The sequence below is a fragment of the Oncorhynchus clarkii genome, chromosome 30 (genome assembly GCF_045791955.1).
Source record: "Oncorhynchus clarkii lewisi isolate Uvic-CL-2024 chromosome 30, UVic_Ocla_1.0, whole genome shotgun sequence".
Classification (NCBI taxonomy): Eukaryota; Metazoa; Chordata; class Actinopteri; order Salmoniformes; family Salmonidae; genus Oncorhynchus; species Oncorhynchus clarkii.
In genome coordinates, this window is record NC_092176.1 from 25,572,585 (window position 1) to 25,591,179 (window position 18,595).

The 18,595-nt window shown below is 45.2% G+C and overlaps 1 protein-coding gene across 5 annotated transcripts in view; it reads left to right on the top strand.

Annotated features, from left to right (window-relative positions):
* Positions 1-18,595, top strand: part of LOC139389743 (autism susceptibility gene 2 protein-like) — a 452,500-nt gene that overhangs the window by 391,432 nt on the left and 42,473 nt on the right. For all 5 annotated transcript variants that reach the window (XM_071136670.1, XM_071136669.1, XM_071136666.1 and 2 more), the window contains one exon: positions 8,474-8,522. In XM_071136670.1, the coding sequence (XP_070992771.1) occupies positions 8,474-8,522 (49 nt within the window). The remainder of the gene's footprint in view (positions 1-8,473; positions 8,523-18,595) is intronic.

The window sequence follows — 18,595 nt, forward strand, 5'->3', positions numbered from 1 at the left end:
ATGAAATACAGTAGGTTTGTTCCCCTGCCTTTCTCAGGTAAACCCACTGCATGCCGTTGGATGGAGTATTATTGGCCATGGCTGGTCAATGGTGGTCAATGGGTTTTTGTTTTGTTACATGCTTCCCAAAGGGATTAGTTGGATAGTCATTGTGGATAAGAGCATCTGCTAAATTACTAAAATACAAACAGGCGGATGTGAATGTTTGTGGGTTTGGAACCACAACAAAATAACACAGCTCCAGCATTGCTTGTTTTTAATCTTCTGCAGTTAAACAGTCAAACGATTTTGCAGATCTATTCTGTACAAAATGTACCCAGAGATTATTTTGACAGGGACTGGGAATAGGGTTTCCACTTGGGTTTTTATTTGCCATTTTGTTATGGTTTTGTCTTGTTCCTCCCTAACCACCACACACACATTGTACTCCCTCCTCCTCCTCTTTCTCCACCATTTGGAAATATCTAGCTCAGTATTCAGGAATGAAATATCTAGCTCAGTGTTCAGGAATGAAATATCTAGCTCAGTGTTCGGGAATGAAATATCTAGCTCAGTGTTCGGGAATGAAATATATAGCTCAGTGTTCGGGAATGAAATATTTAGCTCAGTGTTCGGGAATTAAATATCTAACTCAGTCCGGGAATGAAATATCTAGCTCAGTGTTCAGGAATGAAATATCTAGCTCAGTCCAGGAATTAAATATCTAGCTCAGTCCAGGAATTAAATATCTAGCTCAGTGTTCAGGAATGAAATATCTAGCTCAGTCCAGGAATTAAATATCTAGCTCAGTGTTCAGGAATGAAATATCTAGCTCAGTGTTCAGGAGTTAAATATCTAGCTCAGTCCAGGAATGAAATATCTAGCTCAGTGTTCAGGAATGAAATATCTAGCCAGTGTTGAGGAATGAAATATCTAGCTAGTGTTGAGGAATGAAATATCTAGCTAGTGTTGAGGAATGAAATATCTAGCTCAGTGTTCAGGAATGAAATATCTTGCTCAGTGTCCAGGAATGAAATATCTAGCTCAATGTTCAGGAATGAAATATCTAGCTCAGTCCAGGAATGAAATATCTAGCTCAGTCCAGGAATGAAATATCTAGCTCAGTGTTCAGGAATGAAATATCTAGCTTAGTGTTCAGGAATTAAATATCTAGCTCAGTCCAGGAATTAAATATCTAGCTCAGTGTTCAGGAATGAAATATCTAGCCAGTGTTGAGGAATGAAATATCTAGCTCAGTCCAGGAATGAAATATCTAGCTCAGTGTTCAGGAATGAAATATCTAGCTCAGTGTTCAGGAATGAAATATCTAGCTCAATGTTCTGGAATGAAATATCTAGCTCAGTGTTCAGAAATGAAAAATCTAGCTCAGTCCAGGAATTAAATATCTAGCTCAGTGTTCAGGAATTAAATATCTAGCTCAGTCCAGGAATTAAATATCTAGTTCAGTGTTCAGGAATGCAAAGCATGCAGTAAGAGCTTTAGATCAAAGGTATGGCTGCGCTCGGACAGATCGTTTGATATTAAGCACTGGGATATTGGTCTTTCAGCAGTATTCACTAAATGAGGTTAATTGATTGTGGGTAATTGCTGACCTTCCTGTCTTTTTGAAATCACATCCTTAACTGATCAATGCCTTTCATAAATTCATGGATGAAGGTCATTATGTTGATAACCTCGCTACCCAGCCTGCTGCAGAGCTAACCACACTAACCAGCCTACTGCAGAGCTAACCACACTACCCAGAACTAAAGCTAATTTGGCTTCATTGTGCAGAATTTTGTGGAAATTGATGTGGACATTTCAAATGGCTTACGATTTGTCATATTTCTAAGCAGTGACAGCAAACATTAATGCCCCACTACACTAAATGTCTCACTAAATGCTGGGTAGTGGTTCTCTCTCCCGTCTCCCTCCCTTCCTCCCTCTCTCCCTTCCTCCCTCTCTTCCTCCCTTCCTCCCTCTCTCCCTCCCTTCCTCCCTCTCTCCCTCCCTTCCTCATTCCCTGTCTCCCTCTCTCCCTCCCTTCCTCCCCGTCTCCCTCCCTTCCTCCCTCTCTATTTGTGCTGTATTATCAGGAGGTTTATGCAGCCAATAAGTCAGATGTGTTCTGGGAAGTTGAGGGACTTTTTAAAACAAACAGTGGTCTAATTTGTAATTTGGCATTGCCTAAATCCCGGAATGATGGTGCTGCATGTGGCTCTTTGGGGAGTTAGCACTCCGTTGGTGGGATTTCACACCCCTACCACCCTCCACCGCCTACCCGCCTCCCTCCCTCTCTCTCCCCACGCCGGGCCTGGCGAGGAAACGGGAGGATTTCACAGCTGCTGTCTCCCTCCCTCCCTCCATCTCTCTTTCTATCTTTTTTTTCTCTCCAGCAGGCAGGCAGCGTGTTTTCTCACGGAGCCCGTGTGGCTCAGAGGAAGCTAAATCATAAAGCATGGCTAATGAATAAAATAAGGAAGGAAAGATGAGGCCTGCTGAAGGCTATCCTGAGAGAAGGCCCCGAAGCATCAGGCTCAAATAGCAGACTGCCGCAAAGGTCAGGCTTCCTGCTGCCCAGTCCAAGGGCTTTTGGCTCCCAGCAATGTGGCTTGAATTTCCTTCGTTTTGAAATGGTTAGATTTCCTTGTTTCCTTTGGAAAACCTGGCCTTTAGTTGGTGCCCCCTGTCCTCTCCTCTCATTCTTCTCTTTCATTCCCTGTGTTTTTTAATGATGGCCATGGGTTCTCCCTCAACAAAGTGAGTGTGAAGAATTTGTTTATACATGACCTCTGCATACCACAACCACAGGTGCAGAGACTGCCAACAGTACAGCCCTCTCGAAAAATGTAAACTTGACCAACCTAACCCAGAAGTTCAGAAGTATAAACACATTTTACATGCCAAATGCATGCCCTGTTTTCACGTGCCTTTTTAAGAACTGCCTTTGTAAGGTGGCCTTGTAATTGTAAATTATATGACTGAGCTGGTGGAGACAAAACTGAGCATTAGGCCTAAACATTGGTGGTTGAAACTGCTACATTTGTTGGAATATAAAAACAACTAGGCAGCAACATAATTGGCCCTTACTGAACACGTACAAACACAGAGGTCATAATATATTATACATTTGTTGTTTTGTTTTCTTCATCTTTGTTCAAAATGGTTATAGTTGTTTAGAGTGTGACCTAACCATTTAGTTTTCATGACACTGTGTGCCACTCCCAGCACCCAGACCCAACCCAGCACCCAGACCCAACCCAGCACCCAGACCCAACCCAGCACCCAGACCCGACCCAGCACCCAGACCCGACCCAGCACCCAGACCCAACCCAGCACCCAGACCCGACCCAGCACCCAGACCCGACCCAGCACCCAGACCCGACCCAGCACCCAGACCCGACCCAGCACCCAGGCCCGACCCAGCACCCAGACCCAACCCAGCACCCAGACCCGACCCAGCACCCAGACCCGATCCAGCACCCAGACCCGACCCAGCACCCAGACCCAACCCAGACCCGACCCAGCGCCCAGCACCCAGACCCAACCCAGCACCCAGACCCAAACCATCACCCAGACCCGACCCAGCACCCAGACCCGACCCAGCGCCCAGACCCGACCCAGCACCCAGACCCGACCCAGCACCCAGACCCGACCCAGCACCCAGACCCAACCCAGCACCCAGACCCAACCCAGCACCCAGACCCGACCCAGCACCCAGACCCGACCCAGCGCCCAGACCCGACCCAGCGCCCAGACCCGACCCAGCGCCCAGCACCCAGACCCAACCCAGCACCCAGACCCAACCCAGCACCCAGACCCAACCCAGCACCCAGACCCGACCCAGCACCCAGACCCGACCCAGCGCCCAGCACCCAGACCCGACCCAGCGCCCAGCACCCAGACCCGACCCAGCACCCAGACCCAACCCAGCGCCCAGCACCCAGACCCAACCCAGCACCCAGACCCAACCCAGCGCCCAGCACCCAGACCCGACCCAGCGCCCAGCACCCAGACCCAACCCAGCGCCCAGCACCCAGACCCGACCCAGCGCCCGTGTTCACTTGACAAGCTTAATTTCTCTTGTGCCATATTTTCACACAGGCCCTCCAGGGCAGCCAGTGATTCAGGCGGGCGGGCGAGCGGTGAGGCTTGGTACTGGAGCGTTTAATGTGGAGTGCTAGCTAACAAAGAGCATAGTGTTGTAGCTGCCTGGTTCTGGGAGAATGGAGGAGAGCAATGCAGAACACTCTGTCTTTCTCTCCTTTCCATTCCTCTCCACAAACAGGGTGGAATGGAACACCACAACACTGCTACTGAAGCTAAGCATTCACTTCTATCTCTTCCTTCCACTGAAAGTGCACCGTACCCATACAGTACCATACTGTACCCATAGAGTACCATACTATACCATACAGTACCCATGCAGTACCATACAGTACCCATGCAGTACCATACAGCACCCATACAGTACCATACTGTACCATACAGTACCCATGCAGTACCATGCAGTACCATACAGCACCCATACAGTACCATACAGTACCATACCGTACCCATACAGTATCATACCGTACCCATGCAGTACCATACAGTACCCATACAGTACCATATCGTACCATACCATACCCATACAGTACCATACCGTACCCATACAGTACCCATACGATACCATACGGTACCATACAGTAGCATACAGTACCATACAGTAGCATTCAGTAGCATACAGTAACATACTATACCATACATTGAGTGGAAGTTGAAGCGTTAGAGTTATTAGAGCACTTTGTAGGCTGGAGGAGCACTGTTATAGTTGATATTAGAGGAGAGGGTGTCTCTAGTTTAGTGTTCACTAAAGGCAGTAGCAGTATCTAGATTGGGAGGTCTTAGAAGAAGGCTTTCTGTATCTCTCTTATTCACTAGCATTGTTTTACATATACTGAACAAAAATATAAATGCAAAATGCAACAATTTCAACAATTATATTATAAGGAAATCAGCCAATTTAAATAAATAAAAAAAGGCCCTCATCTATGGATTTCACATGAATGGGTGGGGGCTCAGCCATGGGTGGGCCTGGGAGGGCATAGGCCCACACACTTGGCAGTCAGGCCCACCCACTGGGGAGCCAGGCCCAGACAGTCAGAATGAGTTTTTCCCCACAAAAGGGCTTTATTACAGACAGAAATACTCCTCAGTTTCATCAGCTGTCCGGGTGGCTGGTCTCAGACAATCCTGCAGGTGAAGAAGCCAGAGGTGGAGGTCCTGGGCTGGGTTGTGAGGCCAGTTGGATGTACTGCCAAATTCTCTAAAACGACGTTGGAGGCAATTTATGGTAGAGAAATTAACAATAAATTATTTGGCAACAGCATGCCAATTGCACGCTCCCTCAAAATTTGAGACATCTGTGGCATTTTGTTGTGACAAACTGCACATTTTAGAGTTGCTTTTTATTGTCCCCAGAACAAGGTCCACCTATGTAATGAGCATGCTGTTTAATCAGCTTCTTGATATGCCACACCTATCAGGTGGATAGATTATTTTGGCAAAGGAGAAATGCTCACTAACAGGTATGTAAACAAATTTGTGCACAACATTTGAGAGAAATAAGCTTTTTCGTGCATACGGAACATTTCTGGGATCTTTTATTTCAGCTCATGAAACATGGGACCAACACTTTACATGTTGCGTTTATATTTTTGTTCAGTGTATTTTCCCTTTGTGCAGCGTAAACTACAATGATGGCAGTTAAGGACACTGGGACTCAATGGCTTTAGCATATGGTTTTAACTGTCCCAGCAGGGAGGAAGAGGCGAGGAGGGGAAATGGTGATTTACACCAAGTGTATATAGACTTACATCATAGGATGAGGAAGATGTTCAGTGTTAAAGCTACAATATGTAACTTTTTGGGGACCCAGCCAAATACACATAGAAATATGAGTTAGATCTTTCATTCTCGTTGAACGCATGTCTGTTCTATGTGCTCGTTTTCTATGCTTCCCGTTCTTAAGTTTCGTTTCTGCATCTTTTACTTGTGGTTTTGTAACCAGCTTCAAACTGCTGAAAATACTAGATTTTTGGTTATTTCACAGCGGTTTAGATGGTACAATGATTCTCTACACAAAGACTGCTCGTTTTGTCACATAAAGTGAAATTAGGCAAACTATTAGAATTTTAGCAGCCAAGAAATGGCAGAGCGATTTCTGCATAGTGCATCTTTAATATGATCTATTAAATGCATACTTTTGTCACCTTCTCTCACATTAGCAGGTTGTCTCTGGTCGGTTTACGACTCCAGAGCTGTGTTTCAAAGTTTTGTGTCTCGCCGGCCGGTGCAATGTGTATTTCTGTTCAAATAAGAAGGTGTTTTCTCTTTCTGTAGAGGTTTGCCAGAATCTACACATACAACTGACCAGGGAGGAAAAAGCTACCCGTGTTTAGTCTACAAGTCTCTTGCTGTCACTTCATAGTCAGATGCCTGTTTCTGTTTTCACTTTGTCTCTGGCCCTTACTCACAGTGTCAAATTTGCCCTACTCTCAGGAGGGACTCGACCTTAAACAGCTTTTCTCAACTGAACAATTATAAGGATTTAAATGATAATAGTGATTAATGCAGAGTTAGATAAAACAAATATTTCATTAACATTTTCTTCTAAAATCATGTTTTGAAGACGTAATGATTCTAAATGAAAATGTAAATAAAATATACACATTATTATAGTGTGGCTTCAACTATTTTTTATTTTTTTAGATTTATAATTTACGCTTTACATTGAGTAGCATTAGCTTGGTGTGGCTGTCATTGTGTCGTGTTGTGTGTATGGTCTTTATACATTCTCTGCTCCTGCTCAGATCCTGCAGAGGCTGAGCCACCATACGGTACTACACCCTTCTCTTTCTCCTCTCTGTTCCTCTCTTTCTCCTCTCTGTTCCTCTCTTTCTCCTCTCTGTTCCTCTCTTTCTCCTCTCTGTTCCTCTCTTTCTCCTCTCTGTTCCTCTCTTTCTCCTCTCTGTTCCTCTCTTTCTCCTCTCCGTTCCTCTCTTTCTCCTCTCCGTTCCTCTCTTTCTCCTCTCCGTTCCTCTCTTTCTCCTCTCTGTTCCTCTCTTTCTCCTCTGTTCCTCTCTTTCTCCTCTCCGTTCCTCTCTTTCTCCTCTCCGTTCCTCTCTTTCTCCTCTCTGTTCCTCTCTTTCTCCTCTCTGTTCCTCTTTTTCTCCTCTCCTCTCCTCTCTTTCTCCTCTCCTCTCTTTCTCCACTCCTCTCTTTCTCCTCTCTGTTCCTCTCTTTCTCCTCTCCTTTCCTCTCTTTCTCTGCTCCTCTCTTTCTCTGCTCCTCTTTTTCTCCTCTCCTCTCTTTCTCCTCTCCTCTCCCCTCCTCTTTCTCTGCTCCTCTCTTTCTCCTCTCCTCTCTCTCACCACTCTCTTTCTCCTTGTTCCCCTCTCTTTTCTTTCTCCTTTCTCCTCTCCTCTCATCTCCTTTCCTTTGCTGTCCTCTCCTCTCCTTTGCTGTCCTCTCCTCTCTGACAACCTCCTGTGCTGTGAGTGTTACTGGGCTGGCTGGCTTTCAGGTGGCACAACAGTGCCCCTTTCTCTCTTTCTCCTCTCCGTTCCTCTCTTTCTCCTCTCTGTTCCTCTTTCTCCTCTCCGCTCCTCTTTTTCTCCTCTCCTCTCCTCTCTTTCTCCTCTCCTCTCTTTCTCCACTCCTCTCTTTCTCCTCTCTGTTCCTCTCTTTCTCCTCTCCTTTCCTCTCTTTCTCTGCTCCTCTCTTTCTCTGCTCCTCTTTTTCTCCTCTCCTCTCTTTCTCCTCTCCTCTCCCCTCCTCTTTCTCTGCTCCTCTCTTTCTCCTCTCCTCTCTCTCACCACTCTCTTTCTCCTTGTTCCCCTCTCTTTTCTTTCTCCTTTCTCCTCTCCTCTCATCTCCTTTCCTTTGCTGTCCTCTCCTCTCCTTTGCTGTCCTCTCCTCTCTGACAACCTCCTGTGCTGTGAGTGTTACTGGGCTGGCTGGCTTTCAGGTGGCACAACAGTGCCCCCTAATGTTACCTTGTCTCTGTCTGGACAGAGAGCTCAGCTCTGCTCAGAGAGAGGGATGTGGTAAGAATAAGGAAGTCAGTAAGGTGCAGAGAACAGGCTGCTTCTCAACAAGGCAGATTGAACACAAGTCAAGGAGTCACTGTGTTGGATGTGCATGAGTGATGTAGGGTACAGTAGCTGTATTGGGCCTGAGACTTGTGTTCATATACAGTTACAGTAGATCATTGGAAATATGTCTGTTAGCCACCTAGGTGGATCCAATTCAATATAACGAGTGTGTCTGTAAACATTACAATTTTTACTGATGTTTTTGAAGGATCCAATCCCTTCCTATATAGTGCCATGAGTGCAATGCAGTTTGTCACGTTCTCTAGGTGTCCCATGTATGGAAACTACCAATGTCTTCCACAGAGGTCATCCATCTTACCAGACTATTAATGTTTCTCCTTCCTCTTGTCTTCCAGGTATCTGAAGTAGGATCTGAGAAACTCTTCACCCCCACTACACCCGAAGGTAAGATGTTGGTTACTATATTCACACTATATTTGGATGGGCAAAACAAACCATTCTCCCCTGTGTAGTCCACCATCATCCCTGTAGGTGACACGTCAATGAATACCAAGACAGTTTATTACATAACATTTATGTTTTCTGATTCTGAATTGATTGAGGACAAACCAGAACAGCTATATTTGCATATTTTCTTGCCTGGATGTGGAACTGTATTGGGACACCCAACCAAAGGCCTACGTATCTCCCCTTCCCACACCAATATTCAAGCTCATTAGAGTGGATGTACAGGCTCTTTGCCACATGCTTCCAATCCACAAATGGGAACGTCCCCCCAGGCTATACAAGACTTCTGACAGCAGGCTTGGCAGTAATGGCCGACAGGACAGAGGAGGGGGGAGGGCACTGAGCTTCTCAGTCAAGATAAACACAGGTCCTCTGGGAGGGAGTGGGCGAGGGGGAGGAGGGTAGGCGGGGGGAGTGCTGCACCTCTTCTCAGGCTGAATGGGGAGACATGTGAGGGGAAGGTGGGGGGTGAAGAACGGGATGGTAGGAGGCCAGAGAGGTCAGGGCAGTCCCCTGGCTGATGAAGGATAGCAGCATGTAGCTCATGTCATGTCCCCCCAGGGCAGGAACCAGACCCATTAACAGATGCAGCATGACAGCTATTTCTGTAAAATGGGGCAATTTTCTGGAGGAGAGAGAGAGGCCAGCTTGCCTTGGATAGAGTAGGACTCAGCCTGTGTTATGCCTGAACACAAACCGTACAGAAAGACTCAGAAGGACCACTCCAGACATTACAGTGATGAGCTCATCATTTTTATAACAACCAGGATACATTACGTGTCTAGGCCTATTTATTTACCCTAGAGTGTCTCCACTGTTGTCATTGAAGATTGTTGTTGTAAGCCTAGGTGTTGTTTCACACACACACACACACACACACACACACACACACACACATATATATATATATATACACATACACATATATATGTATATGTATACACATATACATGTATATATATATATTGTCGTGACGTTGTATTAGTTAATGTGATGACTGTTGCTCATCGAATTATTAAAGGTTTCTAATTGCGTGATTAACTGAATCAAGCAATTATTAACTCATTAACCTGGGGAACCATGGGAAAATTTGTTTTATTGAGTTTCTATTTCCCAAATTAACTCAAAGAATATCAGAATATCGATTTCACAACAGCCGCTAATTAACCAGTTACCTCTACAGTCTCGTTCTGAACGTCGCATAATCCGGGAATCTGCACGGACCCGGGTCTCACCAATGAGTTCGTACCACACCAATCTTAGTTGAGTATTTATTTACTGGAAAGCTAAAATTATGATAAAAGATATACATACACAAAAATACATTCTAGGCTATTGATTAGAACACACTATGGCGCGTGTTACCCAAGATGGGGATTTAAAAGAGAGAGAAAAAGAGAAAGTACACGAGAGAAATATACATTTGGGTGAATTTGTCAGCTATGCTTATTCTAGCCCTAGCCTTGCCCCAAGCTGCCGCTCTTATGGGTCAGAATATAATGATGTAATTACGTGGGGAAGGTCTCTGTGGATTCTCCGCGTAGACCGTTCAGGCTGCTCGATGACGCACCTCTCTGGCGCACCTCTCTGGTCGTCCTCACGATATCAGTGTCCTTTTGGCCTAGGAGTCTGTTCCCTCGCCCTTGTTCTGGAAGGGCTCTTCTGAGGACAGACAGCTCTGTAGCTCAGAGCTCACAGAGTAGGAATGAAACAGTGTAGATACCACGATTCGATGGGAGATTGAGGCTAGGTGGTTCGACTCGAATTCACCCGCTTAGACACAGCTACTCATCCGTAGCTTGGGTAGAAAAATATTTATTTGTCTTAAAACTTGTGTTGCGTTTTAGGTTCGTTGACTTTTTAGACCTCGGCTGCAGCTTGGGTCACTTAGTCTTATCTGTAAATTCTTCACGCACAGGTTTTATACCCTCGTGTCAGAAGTGGGCGTAACTGCCTTTAGGGCAATTCTATGTGTGTACCAAGTTATTTACTCAAATCCAATTTTAGACAACTAACAACTAACACATTTCATCTTTACCAAAACATTCTCTTTGATTTGGACATTTTCCATACAACGTACAATGTATAAACATCAAACAATTACTAGGTAAACTGTTGACGTTACAATGTTTTCGTAATAACGTCATCTATTAACCTTTAATAACAAAACAAAAATGACATACATTTTCATATTCCATCTATCGTCATGACCACCATTGTGGCTAACGGAAACCATTGTTCCAAAGTCCCTTTATTTCATGTTTAATGTTCTAAGGCTGGTTCTCCATAGTAACAGGACAAAAGGAATTTGTCTGTGGCCTAAGATTTACCATGGGCGTGAGGGGTCATAAAACGCCCACATCTTCAGACCCCTAGATCTCTCCTCCTCTGTTAGGGTTGAGAGATAATCTGTAGGGTTGTGGTCTCCTGTAACCTGACCTGATCAGGACAGTCATGACAATATATATACTGTGTATACACACACACACACACACACACACACACACACACACACACACACACACACACACACACACACACACACACATGTTGACTCTCTTCCCCATCCAAACGGGAAAGGGCCTAGCTGTGTCAGTGGGCAGCAAGTCTTGGTGAAATCCTGCTATTGTGAGTCCCATCCCATGTCCCATGCACATCAGGCTGGCCCAGAGATTAGGACTGGACAATTACAGACAGATCCGAGCAATCCCATCAGAGCTTGTTTGTCACAGCTGGGATCAACACCAATGTGTGTGAGTGTGTGAGTGAGTGAGTGAGTGAGTGAGTGAGTGAGTGAGTGAGTGAGAGTGAGAGAGTGTGTGAGAGAGTCAGACACCAGCAACAAGAAGGGCACTGGATTAGGATGAAATAGAAAAACCAGGGGGATGGTTCTGTCTGGATCATCCGATTAAGTGATGAGTGAGAAGTTATTATCATGCTAGTTGCTACCATTACACGTTGTTGTTTTGTACTGTAACATATCCTAGTTTTAGGTCTTCTGTGTGTGTGGTTCATACGTGTGTGTGAGTGCGTATAAGTGTGTGTATGTGTTAGCCAGGCCTGTGTATAGAATGCAGAGCAGCCTGAGGACTGTTGTCTATTACCAGTCTATCTCTAGACCAATCTACACTCTCTCTCCACTCAGCCTCTGATCATTGGGACTGCACAGCTATTGGCTCCCAGAGATTGGATGCACTTACACACACACACACAGACTTAGACATACACACACACACACAGTTGGTATAGCACTGAAAGTGCTAATGAGCATGTCACGCCCTGACCTTAGAGAGCCTTTTTATGTCTCTATTTTGGTTTGGTCAGGGTGTGATTTGGGTGGGCATTCTTTGTTCTTTATTTCTTCGTTTCTGGCCGAGTGTGGTTCCCAATCAGAGTTAGCTGTCTATCGTTGTCTCTGATTGGGGCGGCAGGGTAGCCTAGTGGTTAGAGTGTTGGGCTACTAACCGAAAGTTCAAATCCCCAAGCTGACAAGGTACAAATCTGCCGTGCTGCCCCTGAACAGGCAGTTAACCCACTGTTCCTAGACCGTCATTGAAAATAAGAATTTGTTCTTAACTGACTTGCCATAAATAAAGGTTAAAAAAAAATCCCTCCTCCTGTGTGGGATCTTGTTCTTTGTTTGTGTGCAGGTAGTTTGCACAACAAAGCTGTTCGGTCGTTGTATTTTTTATTGTTTTGTCTTTTCTAAAGTTTCACTTCGTTAATAAATGATGTGGAACTCAAAGAACGCTGCGCCTTGGTCTCATCCTTCCGACAACACCCGTGACAGAGCATGTTTACTTCTTCCCTTGTATTAGTCATTAGAGGAGAGGTATTATCACCAAATAGATGAAATGGTTTAGGACTATTAGAAGACTGGACAGTCCAACATAGTAATCAAATCAAATGTAATTTGCCACATACTCCGAACACAACAGGTGTAGACTTTACTGTGAAATGCTTACTTACAAGCCCTTTCCCAACAATGCAGAATTAAAAAGTAAGAACAATTTGCAAAAGGGAAAAAGGAATTAGTAAAACAATAAAATAACAATAACGAGGCTATATACAAGGAGTACCGATACTGAGTCAATGTGCAGTGGTACGAGGTAGTTGAGGTAAGTTAGGTAATATGTAAATGTAGGTAGGGGTCAAAGTGGCTAGGCAGTCAGGATAGACGATAAACAGAGAAGCAGCAGCGTATGTGAAGAGTGTGAAAGTGTGTCGCTGTGGCGTCAGTGTGTGTGTGTATGTGTGTGGAGGGGGGGGGGGGTAGAGTCCATTAAGTGTGCATAGAGCCAGTGAAAGAGTGGGTCAATGCAAATAGTCCGGGTAGCCATTTCATTACCTGTTCAGCGCTCTTATAGTTTGGGGGTAGAAGCTGTTCAGACTTGACACTCCGGTACCGCTTGCCATGCGGTATCAGAGAGAACAGTCTATGACTTGGGTGGCTGGTCTTTGAAATTTTTTTTAAGGACCTTCCTCTAACAGTGATGTACTGGGTCGTACGCACTACCCTCAGTAGCTCCCTATGGTTGGAGGCCAAGCAGTTGCCATACCAAGCGGTGATGCAGCCAGTCAAGATGCTCTTAATGACGCTACCCATCCCGGTACCGGGATAATTGTCATCAGCAACCACTGAATAGCATAGCGCCACAGTCAAATAATATTACTAAAAAATATTCATATTCATGAAATCACAAGTGCAATATTGCAAAACACAGCTTAGCTGTCACGCCCTGGCCATAGAGAGGCTTTTTATTCTCTATTTTGGTGAGGCCAGGGTGTGACTAGGGTGGCATTCTAAGTCCTTTTTTCTATGTTTTGTATTTCTATGTCTTGGCCTGGTATGGTTCTCAATCAGGGACAGCTGTCTATCGTTGTCTCTGATTGAGAAATCAAATCAAATCAAATTTATTTATATAGCCCTTCGTACATCAGCTGATATCTCAAAGTGCTGTACAGAAACCCAGCCTAAAACCCCAAACAGCAAGCAATGCAGGTGTAGAAGCACGGAGTACCATACTTAGGTACCCTTTTCCCCCACCTGTTTTGTGGGAAGTTAACTTTGTCTTTGTTCAGGGCACATAGCCCAAAGCTTCACGGTTTGGTTTATGTTCTTCATTTGTCGGCGTCATTTTGAATAAAGAATGTACGCTTACCATGCTACACCTTGGTCCCGTCCTTCAGCCAGCCGTAACATTAGCCTTTTGTTAATCTACCTGTCGTCTCAGATTTTGAAATTATGCCTTACAGTGAAAGCAATCCAAGCGTTTGTGTAAGTTTATCGATAGCATAACATAACATTATGTACACTAAGCATTAAGTAGCTAGGTCACGAAAAGCAATCGGATGTTTTCACTCACGAGACTCCCAGTTACACAACAAATGTTCCTTTTGTTCCATAAAGATAATTTTAAACCCAAAATACCGATGTTTGTTTGTCGCGTTATGTTCAGAAATCCACAGGAAAGAGCGATCATGACAACGCAGACGTATATTCCAAATAATATCCATAATGTCCACAAACATGTCAAACGTTTTTTATAATCAATCCTCAAGTTGTTTTTAAAATATATATTAGATAATATATCAACCGAGTGTGTAGCTTTTTCAATAACAGCGGGAGAAACAATGGGCGCTTTACTCAGTTGCGCAAAACTCACTCTGAGAGCCCCCACCTATCCACTTACGCAATGTGATCGTTCACACTCATTTTTTCAAAATAAAAGCCTGAAACTATGTCTAAAGACTGTTGACACCTTAGGGAAGCCATAGAAAAAGGAATCTGGTTGATATTCCTTTAAATGGAGGATAGGCATGCATAGGAACACAGAGGTTTCAAAATAAGAGGCACTTCCTGGTTGGATTTTCCTCAGGCCTGCAATATCAGTTATGTTATACTCACAGACAATATTTTTACAGTTTTGGAAATGTTAGAGTGTTTTCTATCCTAATCTGACAATTATATGCATATTCTAGTATCTGGGGCTGAGAAATAGGCCGTTTCAAATGGGTACGTTTTTTAGCTAAAAACGAAAATACTGCCCCCTACACGCAAAAGGTTAATGGTGCAGCTGTATACATTTTTGAGGATTTGAGGGCTCGTGCCAAATCTTTTCAGCCTCCTGAAGAAGAATATGTGTTGTTGTGCCTTCTTCACATTGGTGTGTTTGGACCATGATAGACCATTAGTGATGTGGAGACAGAGGAACTCAACCCGCTCCACTACAGCGCCACTCATGTGAATGGGGGCGTGCTCGTCCCTCCATTTCCTGTAGTCCACAATCAGCTCATTTGTCTCGCTGACGTTGAGGGAGAGGTTGTTGTCCTGGTACCACACTGCCAGGTCCTCTGACCTCCTCCGTATAGGCTGTCTCATCGTCGTTGGTGATCAGGCCTACCAGCGTTGTATTGGTCCTGGGAGTTGTTCAGTCCCAGTGTCCTTAGCTTAATGATGAGCTTGCAGTGCACTATGGTGTTGAGCGCTGAGTTGTAGTCAATGAACAGCATTCTCACGAAGGTGTTCCTTTTGTCCAGATGGTAAAGGGCAATGTGGAGTGCAATAGAGATGACATCATCTGTGGATCTGTTGGGAGTGGGTCCAGGGTGTCTGGGATGAGGGTGTTGATGTGAGCCATGACCAGCTTTTCAAAGCACTTCATGGCTACAGATGTGAGTGCTATGGTGCAATAGTCATTTAGACAGTTTACCTTAGCGTTTTTGGGACAATGGTGGTCTGCATGAAACATGTAGGTATTACAGACGGGGTCAGGGAGAGTTTGAAAATGCCCGTGTAGACACTTGCCAGCTGGTCAGTGCATGCTCTGAGTACGTGTCCTGGTAATCCTTCTGGCTATGCAGCCTTGTGAATGTTAACCTGTTTAAAGGTCTTACATTGGCTACGGAGAGCGTGATCACACAGTCGTCAAGAACTGCTGGTGGTCTTATGCATGGTTCGGCATTGCTTGCCCGTCACACAGGTTGGTGGCAACTTAATTGGGGAGGACGGCTCCTGGTAATGGCTGGAGCTGAATGAGTGGAATGGTATCAAATACATCAAACATATAGTTTCCATGTGTTAGATTCCATTCGCTCCGTTCCAGCCATTATAATGAGCCGTCCTCTGATCAGCAACCTCCACTGTATACAGGACGGATGTTACCTAACTATCAGAGTTGTTTCTCTTTAGCTTCGTTGTGAACTTCCTGAGAATTATTGATTTCCTGTAGGTTGGTGTGTTCAAGGAGAAACTGTGTGAAGTCTTAGTCTTCTGCGGAGCTTTGGGACGTTTCATTTTTTGAAAGAGATCTGGTTGCAGTTCAGAGTGGACTTTTTTCAGTTCTTGGAAGGTGAATAAAAAGCTAAATGTAGCAGCTGAGCACGTATGGGTCCTGCCACCAGGAGAGGATAAACATACTTTGTGGGTTCTTATGAAACTCAAACAGAGCTCCTTTTGAAAAGGAGTGACTTACCACCTACCACCCAGAGACTGGAAACACGAGACCCTAGTGAGAGGAAATGTCTGAGAGGATAGCACTCCCACTCTCTCACTCTCACTTTCTCTCTCACTCTCTCACTTTCTCTCACTCGCTCTCACTGTGCCTGGGAGTCAATTTTGGCTCTGTTGTGTCTCCCGGGGTTTTCCGGTGAGTGTCTCGACGAACCTATTTTGGTCCTTGAGGCAAACCTGGGGCATCTTGGGATAGGTGGGGGGGAAAGACTGGTGAAAACCCATTTCTGAAGTGGATTTGTGCCCTTGTAATCCTGATTCATTTTGACCTGTTGTGCTCATTTTAAACAACACATTACAGTAAGCGTGAACACAGCGAGCTCCAGGCGAAACCAGAAGCTTAGCGGCTTTGGGAGGCTTATGAACAGCAGATGGCATTTTAAGCTGGACTTAATAAATTGTTTCCATTAAACTTACCGGCCCACACATACTGGATTAGGCGAGCAGAACAAAGGAAGGAGGAGTGTGAGCAGAAGGAAAAAACACAATTGCCACCACCACACACGATTGACTCACCTTTTAACTCTCATTGTGGCCACGGTCAAAGGAGGGACAAGTCTTAGGCTACTACTGCTAGAGTCACAGAGGAGGACGCCACTGTAATTGGATGTAGGGATGAACTCATCAAGATGTTAGAGAGTATTTTGCTTAATTGATGCGAGGGTAAACAAATAAACAAATGGATAAACCCTTTAGCTTCTCCTGTGGAGGATTTAGCCTCGTTTATCCTTACCTGTTAATATATAAACACCATATAACACAAACAATGTGGAATTCAGAATAGCTCTCAGTATCTTTTGTATTTTTCATATCCTGAATTCTCAGTACCATTGTTGAGAATCCATTCCTTGCAGGGCTGAAGAATGAATACACCCCCCCCCCCCCTCCTCCTAAGAGCTCATGGTAGCTCTCTAAGCTCTCATTATGTGCTACACGGCCTAGGGTCCCTAATCAAGCGGCCTGTCTGCACTGCAGCTCTGCCTGACTCAATAGGTGCCGAGTGCCCTTTGTTCCTGAAGGCTGCTGTTTGCTGCATGTCAATAGCAGGGCTATGGCTTCAGCTCTGCTGGCTGGGTATACTCCACACACACAGCCTTCAGGATTATAGGATGGAGTCAGTTATAACTCCTGCGTACACAAAGGAAAATATAGAGGGGAGAGGAGAAGAGGTGGTGTGGGTCAGGGGCAGGGGGAACCAGCGGATGAGAGTGTGTAATGAACCAGGCGTCTCTCCACTGGCCAGGTCATTGTGATGTATAGCTAACCTCAGCGCAGTGGCGGCACAGTGTGGGTTTTCACCATTAAATAATGAATAGAGGTTGACCCTTTGACCAGCTAATCAGCTTTGCAGGATGTTGAGTCTGAGTGGAGGAGTGGAGCGGGTGGGGAGGGAAAGAGAGAGAGTGACGGACTGGGTTGGGCAGAGCTGGGCTAGGGGGGCAGTGCTGAGCTAGCTGGAGGGGCTCAGCTTGGCTGGGGGCTGACAGGACGTGTAGTAGCGAGAACACAGGGAGGGCTGCAGGGGCTTTCTGTAGCCTACACAGGCAGATTAGAGGGCTGTATAAAAAGCAACCGTCACTGGGGAGGATTCTAAGCCTGGTAAACCTTACTGCGGTACCTACTCAGATTGGTTTGGCGACGCGCAGCTCACTGGAAATGCTTTCTCTATCAGGGCCTGATGGCCTGTATTGACAGAGCACTTATGTCTGGGCGTTATGCACACAGGCCACAGACAGACACTAATGTATGTGTGCTGTGTCATGGGGAGCTGGGTCACTCCAGAAGATCCATCCTGCTGCTGGATGTTCCGCCCATAGAATAGAATGATTATATTTTTATGGTTCCACCATTACTGTTATCCCCACACTACCACCTCTGTGGTTATTGTCAAGCCTGCGCTAAAGCGAATTTGTTTTCCTGATTCAATTTACATTTTTAACAGGAGTAAATCCTTTCAGAATACCCAAGCCCTTAATATGTTTCTCCCTCCCTGTGCTGTCTGTCGTGTTCTCAACGCCAGCCGGGGGAAAACAGTGGGGAACCAAACAGTGGGAAAACCAAACAGTGGGAAAACCAAACAGTGGGAAACCAAACAATGGGAAAACCAAACAGTGGGAAAACCAAACAGTGGGAAAACCAAACAGTGGGAAAACCAAACAGTGGGAAAACCAAACAGTGGGAAAACCAAACAGTGGGAAAACCAAACAGTGGGAAAACCAAACAGTGGGAAAACCAAACAATGGGAAAACCAAACAGTGGGAAAACCAAACAGTGGGAAAACCAAACAGTGGGAAAACCAAACAGTGGGAAAACCAAACAGTGGGAAAACCAAACAGTGGGAAAACCAAACAGTGGGGAAAACCAAACAGTGGGAAAACCAAACAGTGGGAAAACCAAACAGTGGGAAAACCAAACAGTGGGAAAACCAAACAGTGGGAAAACCAAACAGTGGGAAAACAAACAGTGGGAAAACCAAACAGTGGGAAAACCAAACAGT